Source organism: Ranitomeya imitator, chromosome 7, assembly GCF_032444005.1.
Source record: "Ranitomeya imitator isolate aRanImi1 chromosome 7, aRanImi1.pri, whole genome shotgun sequence".
Lineage (NCBI taxonomy): Eukaryota > Metazoa > Chordata > Amphibia > Anura > Dendrobatidae > Ranitomeya > Ranitomeya imitator.
The window spans coordinates 218,531,487-218,549,741 of NC_091288.1; the positions used below are offsets into that span (position 1 = coordinate 218,531,487).

The following is an 18,255-nucleotide window of genomic DNA, read 5'->3' on the forward strand; positions in this document are numbered from 1 at the left end:
TACAGAGATACATGATAAGATCCTGTCTGCAGCCACCACTAGGGGGAGCTCCCTGTATACAGAGATACATGATAAGATCCTGTCTGCAGTCACCACTAGGGGGAGCTCCCTGTATACAGAGATACATGATAAGATCCTGTCTGCAGCCACCACTAGGGGGAGCTCCCTGTATACAGAGATACATGATAAGATCCTGTCTGCAGCCACCACTAGGGGGAGCTCCCTGTATACAGAGCTACATGATAAGATCCTGTCTGCAGTCACCACTAGGAGGAGCTCCCTGTACACAGAGATACATGATAAGATTTTGTCTGCAGCCACCACTAGGGGGAGATCCCTGTATACAGAGATACATGATAAGATTCTGTCTGCAGCCACCACTAGGGGGAGATCCCTGTATACAGAGATACATGATAAGATTCTGTCTGCAGTCACCACTAGGGGGAGCTCCCTGTATACAGAGATACATGATAACATTCTTTCTGCAGCCACCACTAGGGGGAGCTCCCTGTATATATTTATACTGGGTTTTGGGATGAGTGTTGGCCTCTGCACTGAAGTGACTGATAACAGAACAATGCATTATTTCCGCCAGCCTTGTGAATGGACAGATAGGAGATGTTCGGTGCAGACGGACGTGTAGTTGGCGCTCACATTACCAGTGTTGCGCTGTGTGTTTGGCCAGAACATGTTTTACCCCAGTGTGCTTTTCTCCAGTACGACTTGCGCGGTTTTACGGGTTTCTCTCCCTCCCGCGGACTCACCGGCGATGGCGATGATGTTGCCGGTGTCCAGTTCCGCCAGCTCGGCCGCCTCCTCCCTCTTCAGTCGCACCACGCGGCATTTCTCCAGCGATGGCTGTCCTGCAGGAAGACATCGGACCGCTCGTCACCACGCGCTCCCCAGTACCTACCGTTATTCCGCACTCTCAGTGACCCCCTCCACCTGTCTCACCTTTGACCCCCAGGTCCTCCAGCTCCTTCTTCAGCACCTCCACCATGGCCTTCACCGAGCGGCAGTTCTGGAACAGCTTCTTGTAGTTCCTCCGGGCCCCGCAGGTCAGGATGTACTTCTTGAGGCGCAGGATGGAGGGGTGCTCCTCCTTGGACACGCCCTGTGGAGAGCGGAGGGCTGAAATGATGGCGGTCACGGTTCCTCCCCCCCCCCACACTCCCGCGGACTTTACCTGTTTCTTGGCGCTCTTCCCCTTGGTGCCGGGCTCCGATCTGGCAGAGGAGTCGCTGTCGTCTTCATCTTTTCCTTCGCTGTTCTTCTTGGCTCTGTCCTTGGAGTCGCTCTCCGCTCTCTTGTCCTTCGCTCCTTTGCCGTCTGTCTCTTTGCGCTCACTTGCCGCAGTCCTGGGCTTCTGTGCCGCCGTCTCCTCCTCACTCTCCGTATTCAGGTCGCTGTCGTCCTCCTCGCTGTCATTCTTTGTATAGGGAGATCTCTCAGCTTGATTCTTACTGTCAGTCTTTGGCGCTCTCTTTCCAGTCCTCCCTTTCTCATCACTCTCACCAGCGCTGTCTCTCTTGTCGGCTGCACTCTCATCGCTATCACTGCTGTCCTTTGATGCCCTCGTCTCTCCTGCGCTCTCTTCGTTACTGTCTTTTTTGGGAGTCTTTTTGATTGAAGCTCTATTGCGTGCAGTCTCTTCCTCTTCACTATCACTGTCTTTGTTTGACCCTAAACTCTCTTCTTCCTCCTCACTGTCACTCTCTGTCTTAGCCACTTTCTTCTTGGGCACTCTCTTTCTTGCGGTCTCTTCCTCCTCACTGTCACTCTCTTTCTTAGCCACTTTCTTCTTGGGCGCTCTCTTTCTTGCGGTCTCTTCCTCCTCACTATCACTCTCTTTCTTAGTCGCTTTCTTCTTGGGCGCTATTTTTCTTGCGGTCTCTTCCTCCTCCTCCTCACTGTCACTCTCTGTCTTAGCCACTTTCTTCTTGGGCGCTATTTTTCTTGCGGTCTCTTCCTCCTCACTGTCACTCTCTTTCTTAGCCACTTTCTTCTTGGGCGCTATTTTTCTTGTGGTCTCTTCCTCCTCCTCACTGTCACTCTCTGTCTTAGCCACTTTCTTCTTGGGCGCTCTCTTTCTTGCGGTCTCTTCCTCCTCACTGTCACTCTCTTTCTTAGCCACTTTCTTCTTGGGCGCTCTCTTTCTTGCGGTCTCTTCCTCCTCACTATCACTCTCTTTCTTAGTCGCTTTCTTCTTGGGCGCTATTTTTCTTGCGGTCTCTTCCTCCTCCTCCTCCTCCTCCTCACTGTCACTCTCGGTCTTAGCCACTTTCTTCTTGGGCGCTATTTTTCTTGCGGTCTCTTCCTCCTCACTGTCAGTCTCTGTCTTAGCCACTTTCTTCTTGGGCGCTCTCTTTCTTGCGGTCTCTTCCTCCTCACTATCACTCTCATTCTTAGTCGCTTTCTTCTTGGGCGCTATTTTTCTTGCGGTATCTTCCTCCTCACTGTCACTCTCTGTCTTAGCCACTTTCTTCTTGGGCGCTATTTTTCTTGCGGTATCTTCCTCCTCACTGTCACTCTCTGTCTTAGCCACTTTCTTCTTGGGCGCTATTTTTCTTGCGGTCTCTTCCTCCTCACTGTCACTCTCTTTCTTAGCCACTTTCTTCTTGGGTGCTCTCTTTCTTGCGGTCTCTTCCTCCTCACTATCACTCTCTTTCTTAGTCGCTTTCTTCTTGGGCGCTATTTTTCTTGCGGTCTCTTCCTCCTCACTGTCAGTCTCTGTCTTAGCCACTTTCTTCTTGGGCGCTCTCTTTGTTGCGGTCTCTTCATTATAGTCTTTTCCTTGCACTCTCTTTTCCTTGATTTGTGCTCTCTTCCCTTTTTCAGCTTTTCTCCCGGATTCCTCTCCGCAGCTCTCGACGTCGGACTCATTTTTCGTCGGACTCTTCGTGGCTTTGACTCTCTCTTTTCCGTCGGCCCGTGCAGTCTCTTTGTGGGTGACCTTCGGCTTGATCGCCTCTGCCTCGCTATCCGAGTCCACGTCCTGAAACCTTGTGGCGGTCTCCTCTATGTCACCGCTGGCAGTCACTTTTTTCTGGCCTGTTTCTTCCTCCGAGCTCTCTGGTGCGGTCCCTTTGCCCCTTTTAGGTGTTGTCTTCACCCTCCTCTTCGATCCTTCTCCTTTCTTCGCGGCTGCGGTCTCTTCCGCTTTTGTAGGGGTTGTCACGGACACTGGGGCCTCGGGGGAGCTCCCGGACAGTCTCTTGCTGTCTCGCTGCTCGATTCCAGAATCCTCCTCAGAGTCGTTACCTGCAGGGACAGACATGACGTTAGTCCTGGTGCGGCAGTCTAAGGTTCGCTGTGCGGCCGGTAATGCCGCGGTACGTACCGCCCAGCTGCCGCTGTCTCTTCCCCGGGGGCTCCTTGTCCTCGCTGCTGTCCTGGCGGCCCCTCTTCTGCACCTTCATGATGAGGGGCTCGTCGTCACTAACGTCTTCCTCCTGTCAGAGATCACACAAGACCCGGTCACATATCACAGAAAAAGGGAGATCCGGTATATAATTGCCACCCCTGGGGTCACTGTCCAGACAGGTGGTCCCGTACACAGCCGCGTCCCGTGGCTTCTCAGATCTGTGTTGTGAAGGAACAAATTATGAAAGATTCTCCATTTTGTGCTAGATTCTCCATTTTGTGCTTTGACTCCATTTTCTTGTTGGTTAAAGATAAATTCTGTTATTTACTTAGGTAGAAGGTTACAGCTGCCATGAAGTAACTCTGTCCTGTTTCTCACGAAGATAACATTTTGTTATTCAACTAGGCTATGGTTTATAATTGGTATAAAGACCTTGAGCCAGGGAGGGGACTCGGGAGTGTATCGCTAGATAAGACTTTTAGGCATCTGTTTATACATTTTTTATGCCAAAAAGACACGACCATATATGTAGTTTCCGTTTTTTCCTGTATCTTTATGGGTTAAGTTTTTCCTGCATTCTTATAGGTTAAGAACTGTGAGCGTGTTCTTATGCTGATTGGAAGTAGAATTTGCTAATATGATAAAACTCATACACAATAAACGGGGGCCCAGAGATCTGCTCGATCCCCCACACAGAGGCATGTGTCTCCGTCTGGTCATTATCAGTTGCCGGCAACGCCCTGTAGATTAATTTGGAAATCACTGAGTCAACCGTGAAGGATCACTTTAGATCCTCCCTCAACAGCTTGGCGCCCGTAACGTGGGGCCCCAAACAGAAACGCCTCTGCCCCCCGGAGGACAACCAGACAAAGGACCCTCGGAGCGGACACAGGCACTGGAAAATTGGGACTGATCATCCCCCACAACAACCACAGTAAGTTGGCAGTTATACTGTCCAGACTGACCGTTTGGTGTGGTTTTCCTGTGTTTGTGCTGCAAAGAGGATCTGAGGTTTGTCCCCGATGGTGGGGTGATTTTTGGGTGGAATCATATAGAGGTGTAGTTCCGTTGGGAGCCCAGTGCTCGAACCGCACCTCATAAGGGACGGACACCCCGGATTGACCAGTGATGTAATTCTCTTTATAGTCAAAATATCCTGAATTCCTGATCATTGTTAGAATCAGGCGCGGTGAGGTGATCGAAGATTGGGTAGGATGCGTAACTCAGGAATATATAGAAGTATACAGTATATATATATCCAGAGGTGGCTGGAGGGAAGTCTAAGACGCCCTCCTCCTTTCACTGAGTACCGCGTTTATGGGTTGTCCCAGTCAGTGGGGGACAGAGAGACCCGTGAAACAAACCATAAGGCCGCTCTGTATTGTGCACAAGTAAAGTAAGGATATTTAGCTCTAAAGGAGAATCATGTTTCCATGGAAGTAAGAGAAGACTTTGAATTTGTGTGATGAATCTGATATTGTTAGCCCAAAGATGAGGAAAATATTCTCAATCATTGGTTTTTCTAAGGTGTTCTGGCATATGAATTGTGTGATGAAGGTTTTGTAGAAATTAATTAAGTCTGAGAACCGCTGTATTCCGTTGCTGTGTGTAAATTTCTAAGATACCCGATGGGAGGGGGGAGTCAAACATCTGCGCTATTGCTTTCTTCTTTCTGTGTTGAGGAATGCTGTGATGTTCTTATCTGTTCTGTATCTCTGGTATGGAGGGGGCACATAGCTGCGTCCTCTCTGAATTTTATATCCTTGGTGTAGAACGCGCTGGGAGATCTGTGTTTTGTTTAAAGGGAACCTGTCACCCCGTTTTTTCAGATTGAGATAAAAATACTGTTAAATAGGGCCTGCGCTGTGCGTTACAATAGTGTATGTAGTGTACCCCGATTCCCCACCTATGCTGCGAAATACATTACCAAAGTCGCCGTTTTCGCCTATCAATCAGGCTGGTCAGGTCGGGTGGGCGTGGTCAAATCAGGCTGGTCAGGTCGGGTGGGCGTGGTCACAGCGCTATTTCTTCCCCAGCTTTACGTTGGTGGCGTAGTGGTGTGCGCATGTCCCAGTGCCAAATCCACTGCGCGCACGTGAAGAAACAGCGCGCGATCTGCGCTATTACTGTCATCGGTGGGGGCGGCCATTTTCCTGAAGCCGAGATGCAAACTCGGCTTTGGGAAAATGGCCGCCGCGATCTCTTCTGCGCACGCGCGGCATCCCGCTGCCATTTTCCTGAAGCCCCGTGCAGCAGAGCACTCCATCTGCGCACACGTGGCCCCAGGAAGATGGCCGCCCCCACCGATGACAGTAATAGCGCAGATCGCGCGGTTTCTTCACGTGCGCGCAGTGGATTCGGCACTGGGACATGCGCACACCACCAACGTAAAGCTGGGGAAGAAACAGCGCTGTGACCACGCCCACCCGACCTGACCAGCCTGATTTGACCACGCCCACCCGACCAGCCTGATTGACAGGCGAAAACGGTGACTTTGGTAATGTATTTCGCAGCATAGGTGGGGAATCGGTGCACTACATACACTATTGTAACGCACAGCGCAGGCCCTATTTAACAGTATTTTTATCTCAATCTGAAAAAACGGGGTGACAGGTTCCCTTTAAAACAACAATATTGTATTGAATTAGAAAGAAATATTGTAAGTTTAAAGTAAAATATGGCGCCTCGTTTTAGAAGGAAACTTGTAAGAGATTGTTTGGTTATCAGTGTAATTGAAAGATTGGTAAAAGATTCACCTGCTTCAAGTTGAGTGGTTGATATATAGCAAATTAAGGATTAATAGAGGAAGTGAATTCTGATTTGTTTTTGTTACATTGAAAAAGGAAAATTGTCTATTACTATGACAAAAACTGGATGTTTGTGGTGCAAGAAGGAACTGAGAAAGTGATTGAGGGTAATGTGTTAGAAAGACAAATAATTAAAAATAATAATTTGGGACAGGGGGGCTCCCTGTTAGGTAATATGGTCCCTCCCCAGGAAATTAAGCCTCTTCTCCCGACTGTAAGCCCTATGCCCCTTAACCCCAAGGCACTAATATATCCTGGACTGCCGAGAAGTTCTATGGGCGTCTTATGGTAGTATTTAAAGTTCTGGGGTTTTCACTGTATAATAAAGCCCATTCACACCTTTTTGTGGCAGCTTTGATGTCCGGCCTTAAATCTGAATTGAAAGAGGCAACAATGTCAGTCAGACCCGATACTGAGACTTCCATTCTGGACACTGCATTGAAAAAAAAGTAGTACAAAGTTTTCAGAAGAACTTAACCCACTCTACATCAGCAGAGAAATCAAGGGTTAAATCAGTAGCCGCAGCGATTTCTGCTCCAATCTCCGCCCCCCCCCCCCCCCACAGTTACAAGGACACAGCTGGTTCCTTATCAGTGGCCCAGACTCCAGCTCCAGCCCTCCTGCCTTAAGGCCCCGTCACACATAGCGAGATCGCTAGCGAGATCGCTGCTGAGTCACAAGTTTTGTGACGCAACAGCGATCTCAGTAGCGATCTCGCTATGAGTGACACGTACCAGCGATCAGGCCCCTGCTGTGAGATCGCTGGTCGTGTCGGAATGGCCTGGGCCATTTTTTGATCGTTAAGGTCCTGCTGACATCGCTGAATCGGCGTGTGTGACGCCGATTCAGCGAGGTCTTCGCTGGTAACCAGGGTAAACATCGGGTTACTAAGCGCAGGGCCGCGCTTAGTAACCCGATGTTTACCCTGGTTACCATCGTTAAAGTAAAAAAAACAAACACTACATACTTACCTACCGCTGTCTGTCCCCAGCGCTCTGCTTCTCTGGTCTGGCTGTGAGCGCCGGGCAGCCGGAAAGCAGAGCGGTGACGTCACCGCTCTGCTTTCCGGCCGCTGTGCTCACAGCCAGACCAGAGAAGCAGAGCGCTGGGGACAGACAGCAGTAGGTAAGTATGTAGTGTTTGTTTTTTTTACTTTAACGATGGTAACCAGGGTAAACATCGGGTTACTAAGCGCGGCCCTGCGCTTAGTAACCCGATGTTTACCCTGGTTACCGGGGACTTCGGCATCGTTGAAGACAGTTTCAACGATGCCGAAGTCTTTCCCCTGATCGTTGGTCGCTGGAGAGAGCGGTCTGTGTGACAGCTCTCCAGCGACCAAACAGCGACGCTGCAGCGATCCGGATCGTTGTCGGTATCGCTGCAGCGTCGCTAAGTGTGACGGTACCTTTACACAAATCCAGTCCCATACTCCAATATCCCTTTTTAACCCTATGTCTGGGAATCTCCCTTGTCATGTTAATTCTCAGATCAAGAGCTTGTTTTAATTGGAGTAGATGGCAGACCCAATAAATATGCTCTCACAAAACCTATCCCTGTGGGACCTTTCCCTGAAGTTACTGCTCAGTTCATAATCTCTCCCTCATGTCCGGTAAATTTACTGGGGGCAGATTTATTATCACAGTTCCGCTCCAGAATATAATTCCAAGATGATGGTCAGATGGTACTTACGTTATATAACCCCTATGCAGATTAATATAATGAGATGTGTATCTTACATGTCCTTCCCACGGTTATGATGGCCCTGATAGGCCCAGATCCACCCCCAATAATGCCTGTAGAACCAGTAAAAGTGTTTCTCAAACCTGGTGCCCCTTTTCCCAAAGTCCATCAGTACCCTTTGAGACATGATCAGGAGCGGGGCCTCAAGGGTCAAATACAAACGTTACTCGATAATGGTGCCCTGGTACCCTATGTTTCCCCATGTGACACACGCCTTTGTTTCCTGTTAAGAAAAAGACCCCACCCGGCCAACCCCCTGTGTACCGGCTCGTACAAGATCTATGGGCAGTTAATGCAGCTACTGTTCTGGAAACTCCGGTGCCTAATCCACATACTCTCTTGTCCCAGATATCTCAGGATGCTGCTTGGTTCACAGTCATCGACCTCGCCAATGCCTTCTTCAGCATTCCATTACACCCAGATTGCCAGTTCCTGTTTGCATTCATTTATCAGGGACGACAATTGACGTGGACAGTTATGCCACAAGGGGCCCAAAATAGTCCCAATCAGTTTGCAAAAAATATGGGCCAATGTCTTTTACCCTGGCAGTTAGAATATCCCTATGTCACGCTGCTTCAGTATGTGGGTAATCTTTTGTTGTGTGCACGGACACAGCAGGAAGCCATTGTTGCCACTGTTAGCCTCAAGTATCTGGCAGATCTGGACTGTCGGGTTTCGGCCTCGAAACTTCGGTTCTGCCTTGGTCAAGTGATATTTTTGGGTCACTGTCTCCTTCAGGGTGCCAGACACCTCACAGAAGAAAAAACAAAAAAAATAGCCGTCAGCTCCCTTCCTTTCCCAAAAGATGAGACTGAACTCCAGCGTTTTCTTGGACTATGTATTTATTGTTGTCAGTGAATACCGGACGCATCCCGCATAATGCTACCTCTCTACAATGTCCTGAAAGACGGTTCAAGATATGGTGATGATTTTGGCAGATTCCACACAGGATACACTGTTACTACGGAAGACATTGTAGTGCACGGAGCTGCACTCCCTCCCTCACTGTCAGCACAAGAAGCAGAACTTCAGGCTCTGTCTACTGCATGTGTTCTGGCCAAAGACAGGCGGGCTAATATATACACGGACTCACAGTATGCATTTGGTATTGCTCATGATTTCGGAGCCCTATGGGCCAATCGAGGGTTTGTTACTACCGCCGGGACTCAGTGAAGAATGCTGAAGCTGTTAAAACCCTCATGGACTCAATCAAATTACCTACTCAGGTGGCCATTATCAAGGTTAAGGAGCACGGTACTATGGAACAGTCCACAGACTGTTGGTAACACCTTTGCGGATATGCAAGCAAAAGCTGCTGCTCTTCTACCCGTTGAACCGCCCATACAAGCTATGGTGACCACACGCTCTCAGCGTAAACAGTTACAAGAAACACTGACTCTACAGGAGCCTGATGATCTGTGCCAGACTGAGGTTTTCTGTCGGACCCCGCGAGACCGCTTAATGACGATGCAGAGAATGTCCCCAAAAGGAAGAAGTGAAGCGGTGAAAGGCTGATGGAGCATGTATGGACAATGGTCTCTGGAAAAAGGACCCACTTGTGTGTCTCCCTAAGCGGATGTACCCTGCTATTGCCACGTGGTCACATGGGCCCACACACCGAGGGAAAAACAGGCCCTAGCCCTGGTACAAAAAATTCTACTGGGCTCCAGGTGTTTCTACAGTCCTGACAGCACTCAACCGTGCATGTAATATCTGTCAGACCTGCAATCCCGGTCAACTTCAACGTGTACCCCCGAAGCATCTTGCTAAGCCTGACTATCCTTTCCAAAGGCTCCAGGTGGACCACATCACGTTGCCTAAGTCTGGAAGGTATGAATATTGTCTGGTGGTTGTCGACATGTTCTCCAGTTGGCCAGAAGCATTCCCCGTTACCAACATGACTACAAAGACCACAGCAAAGAAACTGGTGATGGAAGTTATATGCAGATATGGTGTTCCAGAAGTCGATGAAAGTGACCAGGGTCCGGTCTTTTCTTCTCATGTGTATCAGGAGGTTCTGACAATGCTTGGATCCACTGTAGCCCTCCATACTCCGTACCATCCACAATCCAGTGGGAAAGTTAAGAGGCTGAACGGCACACTGAAGGGACAATTGACCAAAATGATGCAGGAGACTACGGCTCCATGGCCAGGGCTCTTACACATTCGTACTACCCCTATTGCAAAACATGGCCTGTCCCCATATGAGATATTGTTTGGTGCTAGGTTCTCAGTTGCAAATTTCCAGCCTCAGTAGTTATCAGAAGAAACTGACCGTGCTGTTCAATATGTTATTCAGCTTAGTAAAAATGTTGCTAACACCCATGTTTTAGTTTTTTTCTTCCCTTCCAGATTAAAGGGAACCTGTCACCCCGAAAATCGCGGGTGAGGTAATCCCACCGGCATCAGTGGCTTATCTTCAGCATTCTGTAATGCTGTAGATAAGCCCCCGATGTTACCTGAAAAAGGAGAAAAAGACGTTATATTATACTCACCCAGGGGCGGTCCCGCTGCTGGTCAGGTCGGATGGGCGTCTCCGGTCGGCTCCGGCGCCTCCTATCTTCTTTCCATGACGTCCTCTTCTGATCTTCAGCCACGGCTCTGGCGCAGGTGTACTTTGCTCTGCCCTGTTGAGGGCAGAGGATAGTACTGCAATGCGCAGGCGCCGGAAAGGTCAGAGGCCCGGCGCCTGCGCACTGCAGTACACAAAGTACTGCAGTGCGCAGGCGCCGGGCCTCTGACCTTTCCGGCGCCTGCGCATTGCAGTACTATCCTCTGCCCTCAACAGGGCAGAGCAAAGTACGCCTGCGCCGGAGCTGAAGATCAGAAGAGAACGTCATGGAAAGAAGATAGGAGGCGCCGCAGCGGACCTGAGACGCCCATCCGACCTGACCAGCAGCGGGACCGCCCCTGGGTGAGTATAATATAACCTCTTTTTCTCCTTTTTCAGGTAACATCGGGGGCTTATCTACAGCATTACAGAATGCTGCAGATAAGCCCCTGATGCCGGTGGGATTACCTCACCCGCGATTTTCGGGGTGACAGGTTCCCTTTAAGCAGAAACCGACACTTGTCACAATTTGAAGCCTGGTGGTTTTATGGTCGTGAAAAGCTATGTCAGAAAACACGGACTAGAACCCTTGTATGACGGTCCCTACCAAGTCCTCCTCATCACTCCTATGTCAGTAAAGCTGGAAGGAAGGCCGACGTGGATCCACGTATCGCACTGCAAGCTGGTCAAACAGACTAGTAGCAAATAAGGGAACATAATATTTTGGTTTTTCGTACTGCTATATAATAATATTGATAACCGCATGGGACAGCCTAAATTCCCCAACATCCTTGAATAATAAGTTTGTACAATATCATGAAAAATTAATAGTACAGATGGGTATAGCCAATAAAATTGTCAGTTCTATTTTCATTTACCCTATGATTACACAAATGTGGGATAAATTGGTTAGGGCCACAGATTGTCCAGATGATCAAATTTGGGATATATTGAATATACTTAATACTACTGTCGTTGTCCAAAACTAACTTATCATAGTCACTAATCAATATACTGTAGTACTGGACTACTTAACAGCAGCACAGGGTGGTATGTGTCAGGTTATTGGACCCGCATGCTGTTATTATTCAGATCCCAATAGTACTCTAAAGTTAGAAGACATTAAGAGACTCAGAGATCAATATGATAAAGACAATGACCGTAATAGGGACAGTTAGTGGGCAGACACCTTCTCCTTTCTTAATCCAGCCAATTGGTTTGAGGGACTTTGGGGGCTGGATAGCTGGAAGTTTGTTACACATCGCTGCCTTTATCCTTGTCATGTATGTAATACTAAAACTTGTTCTTTGGTGTATTTCTGTATGTATTAGCAAATTCTGCACTAAGACAACTAATGATGAAACCAAAAGCGTTGCCACCCCTGCTCTTCTCTACACCGATTTCACAAAGTTACCTGATGAAGATGTTGAAGCCAACCGCATGGCTATCTTCAAAAGATCCCCACCACCGTCATCAATAATTGTTATTCGTAAATTCTAGTATACAGGGGAGACGGGTACGCCGCAACAGCCATGGCTGGTAACATGGCACCAGTCATGTGAAGACCAGTACCCCTCAAGCTTATAGCTTGGGATAGTACCTCTGATGCTGGACATTAATTAACAAAATTTATCTAGGGGGAAATGTGAAGGAACAAATTATGAAAGATTCTCCATTTTGTGCTAGATTCTCCATTTTGTGCTTTGACTCCATTTTCTTGTTGGTTAAAGATAAATTCTGTTATTTACTTAGGTAGAAGGTTACAGCTGCCATGAAGTAACTCTGTCCTGTTTCTCACGAAGATAACATTTTGTTATTCAACTAGGCTATGGTTTATAATTGGTATAAAGACCTTGAGTGTTCTAACTCGAGGCAGGGAGGGGACTCGGGAGTGTATCGCTAGATAAGACTTTTAGGCATCTGTTAATAAATTTTTTATGCCAAAAAGACACGACCATATATGTAGTTTCCGTTTTTTCCTGTATCTTTATGGGTTAAGTTTTTCCTGCATTCTTATAGGTTAAGAACTGTTAGCGTGTTCTTATGCTGATTGGTGGAAGTAGCATTTGCTAATATGATAAAACTGCAACACAATAAACGGGGGCCCAGAGATCTGCTCGATCCCCCACACAGAGGCACGCGTCTCCGTCTGGTTATTTTCAGTTGCCGGCAACGCCCTGTAGATTAATTTGGAAATCACTGAGTCAACCATGAAGGATCACTTTAGATCCTCCCTCAACAGTGTCACCAGCGCACATTGTTCTGGGTACGGGATTTCTATTTCACGTGACCCATAAACGCGTCATCAGTGCGGCCGTCATTGTTACCAGTCAAGTACAGTGGCTTGGGAAAGTATTCACCCCCCTCCCCCCCCCCCCCCCCATTTCTTGGCACTTTTTGGGTTTTGCTTCCCCACAACCTGGAATTTCACTGTTTCTTCAGGGTTTCCATCAGTTCACGTAGAGAACGTGCCGACAGCTGTGAACATTTGGTTTTAATTTCATTGTGAAACAAACAAATAGGACAAAATATCTGAAAACCTCAGTGTGCAGAACTATTCACCCCCCTAAAGTCAGTACTGTGTAGAGCCTCCTTTTGCGGTAATTACAGCTGCAGACACTTTGGATAAGTCTCTATGAGCTTTCCACATCTGGCCACTGGGATTTTTGCTTATTTCTCAAGGCAAAACTTCTCCAGGTCCTTCAGGTTAGATGTTTCCTCTGGTGAACAGCGATCTTCACATCTGACCACAGATTCTCCGGTGGATGAAGGTCGGGGCTGGGACTCGGCCGCTCCAGAACATTTACACGTCTCCCCTTACACCCCTCAGTGTGGCTTTAGCAGTATGCTTTGGGTCATTGTATTGTTGGAAGGCGCACCTCCGTCCCGATCTCACATCACTGACAGACTGAAACAGGTTTTCCTCAAGAACATTTCTGTATTTCGCACCATCCATCTTCCCCTCTACTCCGACCATTTTCCTTGTCCCTGCCGCCATGATGCTGCCACCACCATGTTTCACTGTGGGGATGGTCTTCTTGGAGCAATGAGCTGTTGGTTTGGTTCCATACATAGCATTTACCTTTGCGGCCTAAAGGTTCAATTTTCGTCTCATCTGACCGCAGCACTTTCCTCCAGACATTAGGTGAGTCTCCGACATGTCTATTGGCAAAACAAGCCTTACAATTTTTGTATGTAAGTAAAGGCTTTTTCTGCTAACTCTTCCATAAAGGTCACCTCTATGGAGTGCACGGCTTATTGTGGTCGTATGGACTGATAATCCAGTCTCTAGAGAACTCTGCTGCTCCTTCGGGGTTTCCTTTGGTCTCTGTGCTGCCTCTCTGATTAATGCCCTCCTTGCCCAAGCTGAGAGTTTTGGTGGACGTCCTCTCTTGGCAGGTTTGCTACAGGACCATGTTCTTTCCATTTGATGATAATGGAATAGATGGTGCTTCGGGGGATCATCAGAGAATGGGACAGTTTCTACAACTCTGTCCCTGACTTGGTCTGCAAAATGCGACCTCCATGGTGGCGTTTCGAGACCTCCTTGGTCTCCATGGTGGCGTTTCGAGACCTCCTTGGTCTCCATGGTGGCGTTTCGAGACCTCCTTGGTCTCCATGGTGGCGTTTCGAGACCTCCTTGGTCTCCATGGTGGCGTTTCGAGACCTCCTTGGTCTCCATGGTGGCGTTTCGAGACCTCCTTGGTCTCCATGGTGGCGTTTCGAGACCTCCTTGGTCTCCATGGTGTTCTTTGGTTAGTGGTGCCTCTTGTTAATGTAGTTGCAGCCTCTGTGGCCTTTCAGAGAAGGTAAAGTGTATATAGTAACAGACATGTGACCCTTACATTGCACACAGGGGGACGTCCTGTCACTCAGCATGGGACTTATGAAGGGAATTGCTTGCACCAGAAATTGTTAGAGGCTTCATAGCTATGGGGTGAATACATATGCAGATGCCAATTTTTAGTTATTTGATCCCATAAATGTATAAATTTATGCCGATATTTTTCTCATTTAATCAACTTAAGACTATATAGTGCTCATACATCTCACACACATCAGATTGCAGAAATATTTACATACAGGCTGTAATGTAACAAATTGGTAAAATGCCAAGGGGGTGGGGCTGTGATTACTTTTGCAACTCACTGTATAGTCACATGCCAAACACATAACCTCACCATTATCCTATGTTTTGCTTCACTACAAGCCCCCCTTAGGATCCCTTGGGATCTCCTCTGTCAAGGAATCTGTCACTCAGATCTTTTTGCTTGTTTCCAAACGACTTCTCTTCTGACCAGATCCTTTGTATCCTTAGATACGGCCCTTATGGGATCCCACTATTCAGGGTGATTACTGCCCCTGTCTTATTAGGGAGCTCATGGCTGTGACATCTAACCCCGTTACAAATTTCCAAAACTCGTCCTCGGACCCTTCTCAGATGGAAAAAAAGTCATCAATTTAAGGAGCCCACAACTATCATCTCACTCTGTGGCTGGTGAAGAAACCCTGCTCTCCTCCCGCAGCTCAAAAACAGATCAGATCCTCCAGGGCCCCTGCGTCACTGACCCCTGAAGAAGCTGCTGGGAGGCCGCGATACGTGACGGTCCGCTCCTCCCTCACCCCGGTCTTCATCATCTATGTCAGTGTTCCCCAAGTCCGGTCCTCAAGAGCCACCAACGGGTCATGTTTTCAGGATTTCCTTAGTATTGCACAGGTGAGAATTCCATCATCTAGACAGGCAACAATTCCATCACCTGGGCCATACTAAGGAAATCCTGAAAACACGACCTCTTGGTGGCTCTTGAGGACTGGAGTTGGGGATCACTGATCTATGTGGCGTGGCTTCAATGCTGCCATTATTGTAGATCACGGACACCGTACTGCGGTTACACTAAATAATGCTGCCAGGAATATACTGTACAGGGAGCACTGCGGGGGAAGGCGACCACTGGATCCCACCTTCAAAGTCTTTATATAGAGATTTAATGGTTACAGGTTTATTTCAGTTTGTGTTGATATTTGTTTTGCCATTGTTCTTAATAAACGTTACATCATTTACCTCCTCCTGTTACCAGTTTTGTAAGGTTTGTGTAACCCCCCGCCGTACTGCCTGCCGTGCCCCCCGCCGTACTGCCTGCCGTGCCCCCCGCCGTACTGCCTACCGTGCCCCCCCGCCGTACTGCCTGCCGTGCCCCCCCGCCGTACTGCCTGCTGTGCCCCCCCGCCATACTGCCTGCCGTGCCCCCGCCGTACTGCCTGCCGTGCCCCCCGCCGTACTGCCTGCCGTGCCCCCCCGCCGTACTGTCTGCCGTGCCCCCCGCCGTACTGTCTGCCGTGCCCCCCCGCCGTACTGTCTGCCGTGCCCCCCCGCCGTACTGCCTGCCGTGCCCCCCCGCCGTACTGCCTGCTGTGCCCCCCCGCCGTACTGCCTGCTGTGCCCCCCGCCGTACTGCCTGCCGTGCCCCCCCACACATACACTGTATTTCTAGCCCAAAAGGCTGCAGAGATGTGACGTCGGCTCTGGGTGTGACTGGAGCAGTGGTGGCAGCGATGCAGGTGGTCCCCAGAGCCCCCCGTCACCTGCATCTTCAGCAGCTCTTCCTCCACTATTTTCTTCAAAATTTGTCGCTCGGATAAGGACAGCGCTGACCGGCCGCAGTGAGACAAGAACCTGGAGCGCACCGACAACTGGGACAGGACGCTGCGGAGAGAGGAGAGTCATGTGACCACCGTACGCCATGACGGCACACAGACCGGACCGCACACAGCGATGTCACCCCCAGTACATGAAGACATCAGCCCCCAAGTACAGGCCGCACAACGTGACGTCACCCCCTCGGTACGGGCCGCGCGCAGTGACGTCACCCCCTCGGTACGGGCCGCGCGCAGTGACGTCACCCCCTCGGTACGGGCCGCGCGCAGTGACGTCACCCCCTCGGTACGGGCCGCGCGCAGTGACGTCACCCCCCTCGGTACGGGCCGCGCGCAGTGACGTCACCCCCTCGGTACGGGCCGCGCGCAGTGACGTCGCCCCTCAGTACGGGCCGCGCGCAGTGACGTCGCCCCTCAGTACGGGCCGCGCGCAGTGACGTCGCCCCTCAGTACGGGCCGCTCGCAGTGACGTCGCCCCTCAGTACGGGCCGCACGCAGTGACGTCGCCCCTCAGTACAGGCCGCACGCAGTGACGTCGCCCCTCAGTACAGGCCGCACGCAGTGACGTCGCCCCTCAGTACAGGCCGCACGCAGTGACGTCGCCCCTCAGTACAGGCCGCACGCAGTGACGTCGCCCCTCAGTACAGGCCGCACGCAGTGACGTCGCCCCTCAGTACAGGCCGCACGCAGTGACGTCGCCCCTCAGTACAGGCCGCACGCAGTGACGTCGCCCCTCAGTACAGGCCGCACGCAGTGACGTCGCCCCTCAGTACAGGCCGCACGCAGTGACGTCGCCCCTCAGTACAGGCCGCACGCAGTGACGTCGCCCCTCAGTACAGGCCGCACGCAGTGACGTCGCCCCTCAGTACAGGCCGCACGCAGTGACGTCGCCCCTCAGTACAGGCCGCACGCAGTGACGTCGCCCCTCAGTACAGGCCGCACGCAGTGACGTCGCCCCTCAGTACAGGCCGCACGCAGTGACGTCGCCCCTCAGTACAGGCCGCACGCAGTGACGTCGCCCCTCAGTACAGGCCGCACGCAGTGACGTCGCCCCTCAGTACAGGCCGCACGCAGTGACGTCGCCCCTCAGTACAGGCCGCACGCAGTGACGTCGCCCCTCAGTACAGGCCGCACGCAGTGACGTCGCCCCTCAGTACAGGCCGCACGCAGTGACGTCGCCCCTCAGTACAGGCCGCACGCAGTGACGTCGCCCCTCAGTACAGGCCGCACGCAGTGACGTCGCCCCTCAGTACAGGCCGCACGCAGTGACGTCGCCCCTCAGTACAGGCCGCACGCAGTGACGTCGCCCCTCAGTACAGGCCGCACGCAGTGACGTCGCCCCTCAGTACAGGCCGCACGCAGTGACGTCGCCCCTCAGTACAGGCCGCACGCAGTGACGTCGCCCCTCAGTACAGGCCGCACGCAGTGACGTCGCCCCTCAGTACAGGCCGCACGCAGTGACGTCGCCCCTCAGTACAGGCCGCACGCAGTGACGTCGCCCCTCAGTACAGGCCGCACGCAGTGACGTCGCCCCTCAGTACAGGCCGCACGCAGTGACGTCGCCCCTCAGTACAGGCCGCACGCAGTGACGTCGCCCCTCAGTACAGGCCGCACGCAGTGACGTCGCCCCTCAGTACAGGCCGCACGCAGTGACGTCGCCCCTCAGTACAGGCCGCACGCAGTGACGTCGCCCCTCAGTACAGGCCGCACGCAGTGACGTCGCCCCTCAGTACAGGCCGCACGCAGTGACGTCGCCCCTCAGTACAGGCCGCACGCAGTGACGTCGCCCCTCAGTACAGGCCGCACGCAGTGACGTCGCCCCTCAGTACAGGCCGCACGCAGTGACGTCGCCCCTCAGTACAGGCCGCACGCAGTGACGTCGCCCCTCAGTACAGGCCGCACGCAGTGACGTCGCCCCTCAGTACAGGCCGCACGCAGTGACGTCGCCCCTCAGTACAGGCCGCACGCAGTGACGTCGCCCCTCAGTACAGGCCGCACGCAGTGACGTCGCCCCTCAGTACAGGCCGCACGCAGTGACGTCGCCCCTCAGTACAGGCCGCACGCAGTGACGTCGCCCCTCAGTACAGGCCGCACGCAGTGACGTCACCCCTCAGTACAGGCCGCACGCAGTGACGTCA

The 18,255-nt window shown here is 51.2% G+C and overlaps 1 protein-coding gene across 1 annotated transcript in view; it reads right to left on the reverse strand.

Annotated features, from left to right (window-relative positions):
- Positions 1 to 18,255, reverse strand: part of HIRIP3 (HIRA interacting protein 3) — a 44,798-nt gene that overhangs the window by 24,741 nt on the left and 1,802 nt on the right. Inside the window, exons 2-6 of the mRNA XM_069735011.1 lie at positions 16,046 to 16,166; positions 3,341 to 3,452; positions 1,187 to 3,261; positions 955 to 1,114; positions 765 to 863 (exon numbers count right to left, since the gene is read on the reverse strand). Coding sequence (XP_069591112.1) covers positions 765 to 863; positions 955 to 1,114; positions 1,187 to 3,261; positions 3,341 to 3,452; positions 16,046 to 16,166 — 2,567 coding nt within the window. The remainder of the gene's footprint in view (positions 1 to 764; positions 864 to 954; positions 1,115 to 1,186; positions 3,262 to 3,340; positions 3,453 to 16,045; positions 16,167 to 18,255) is intronic.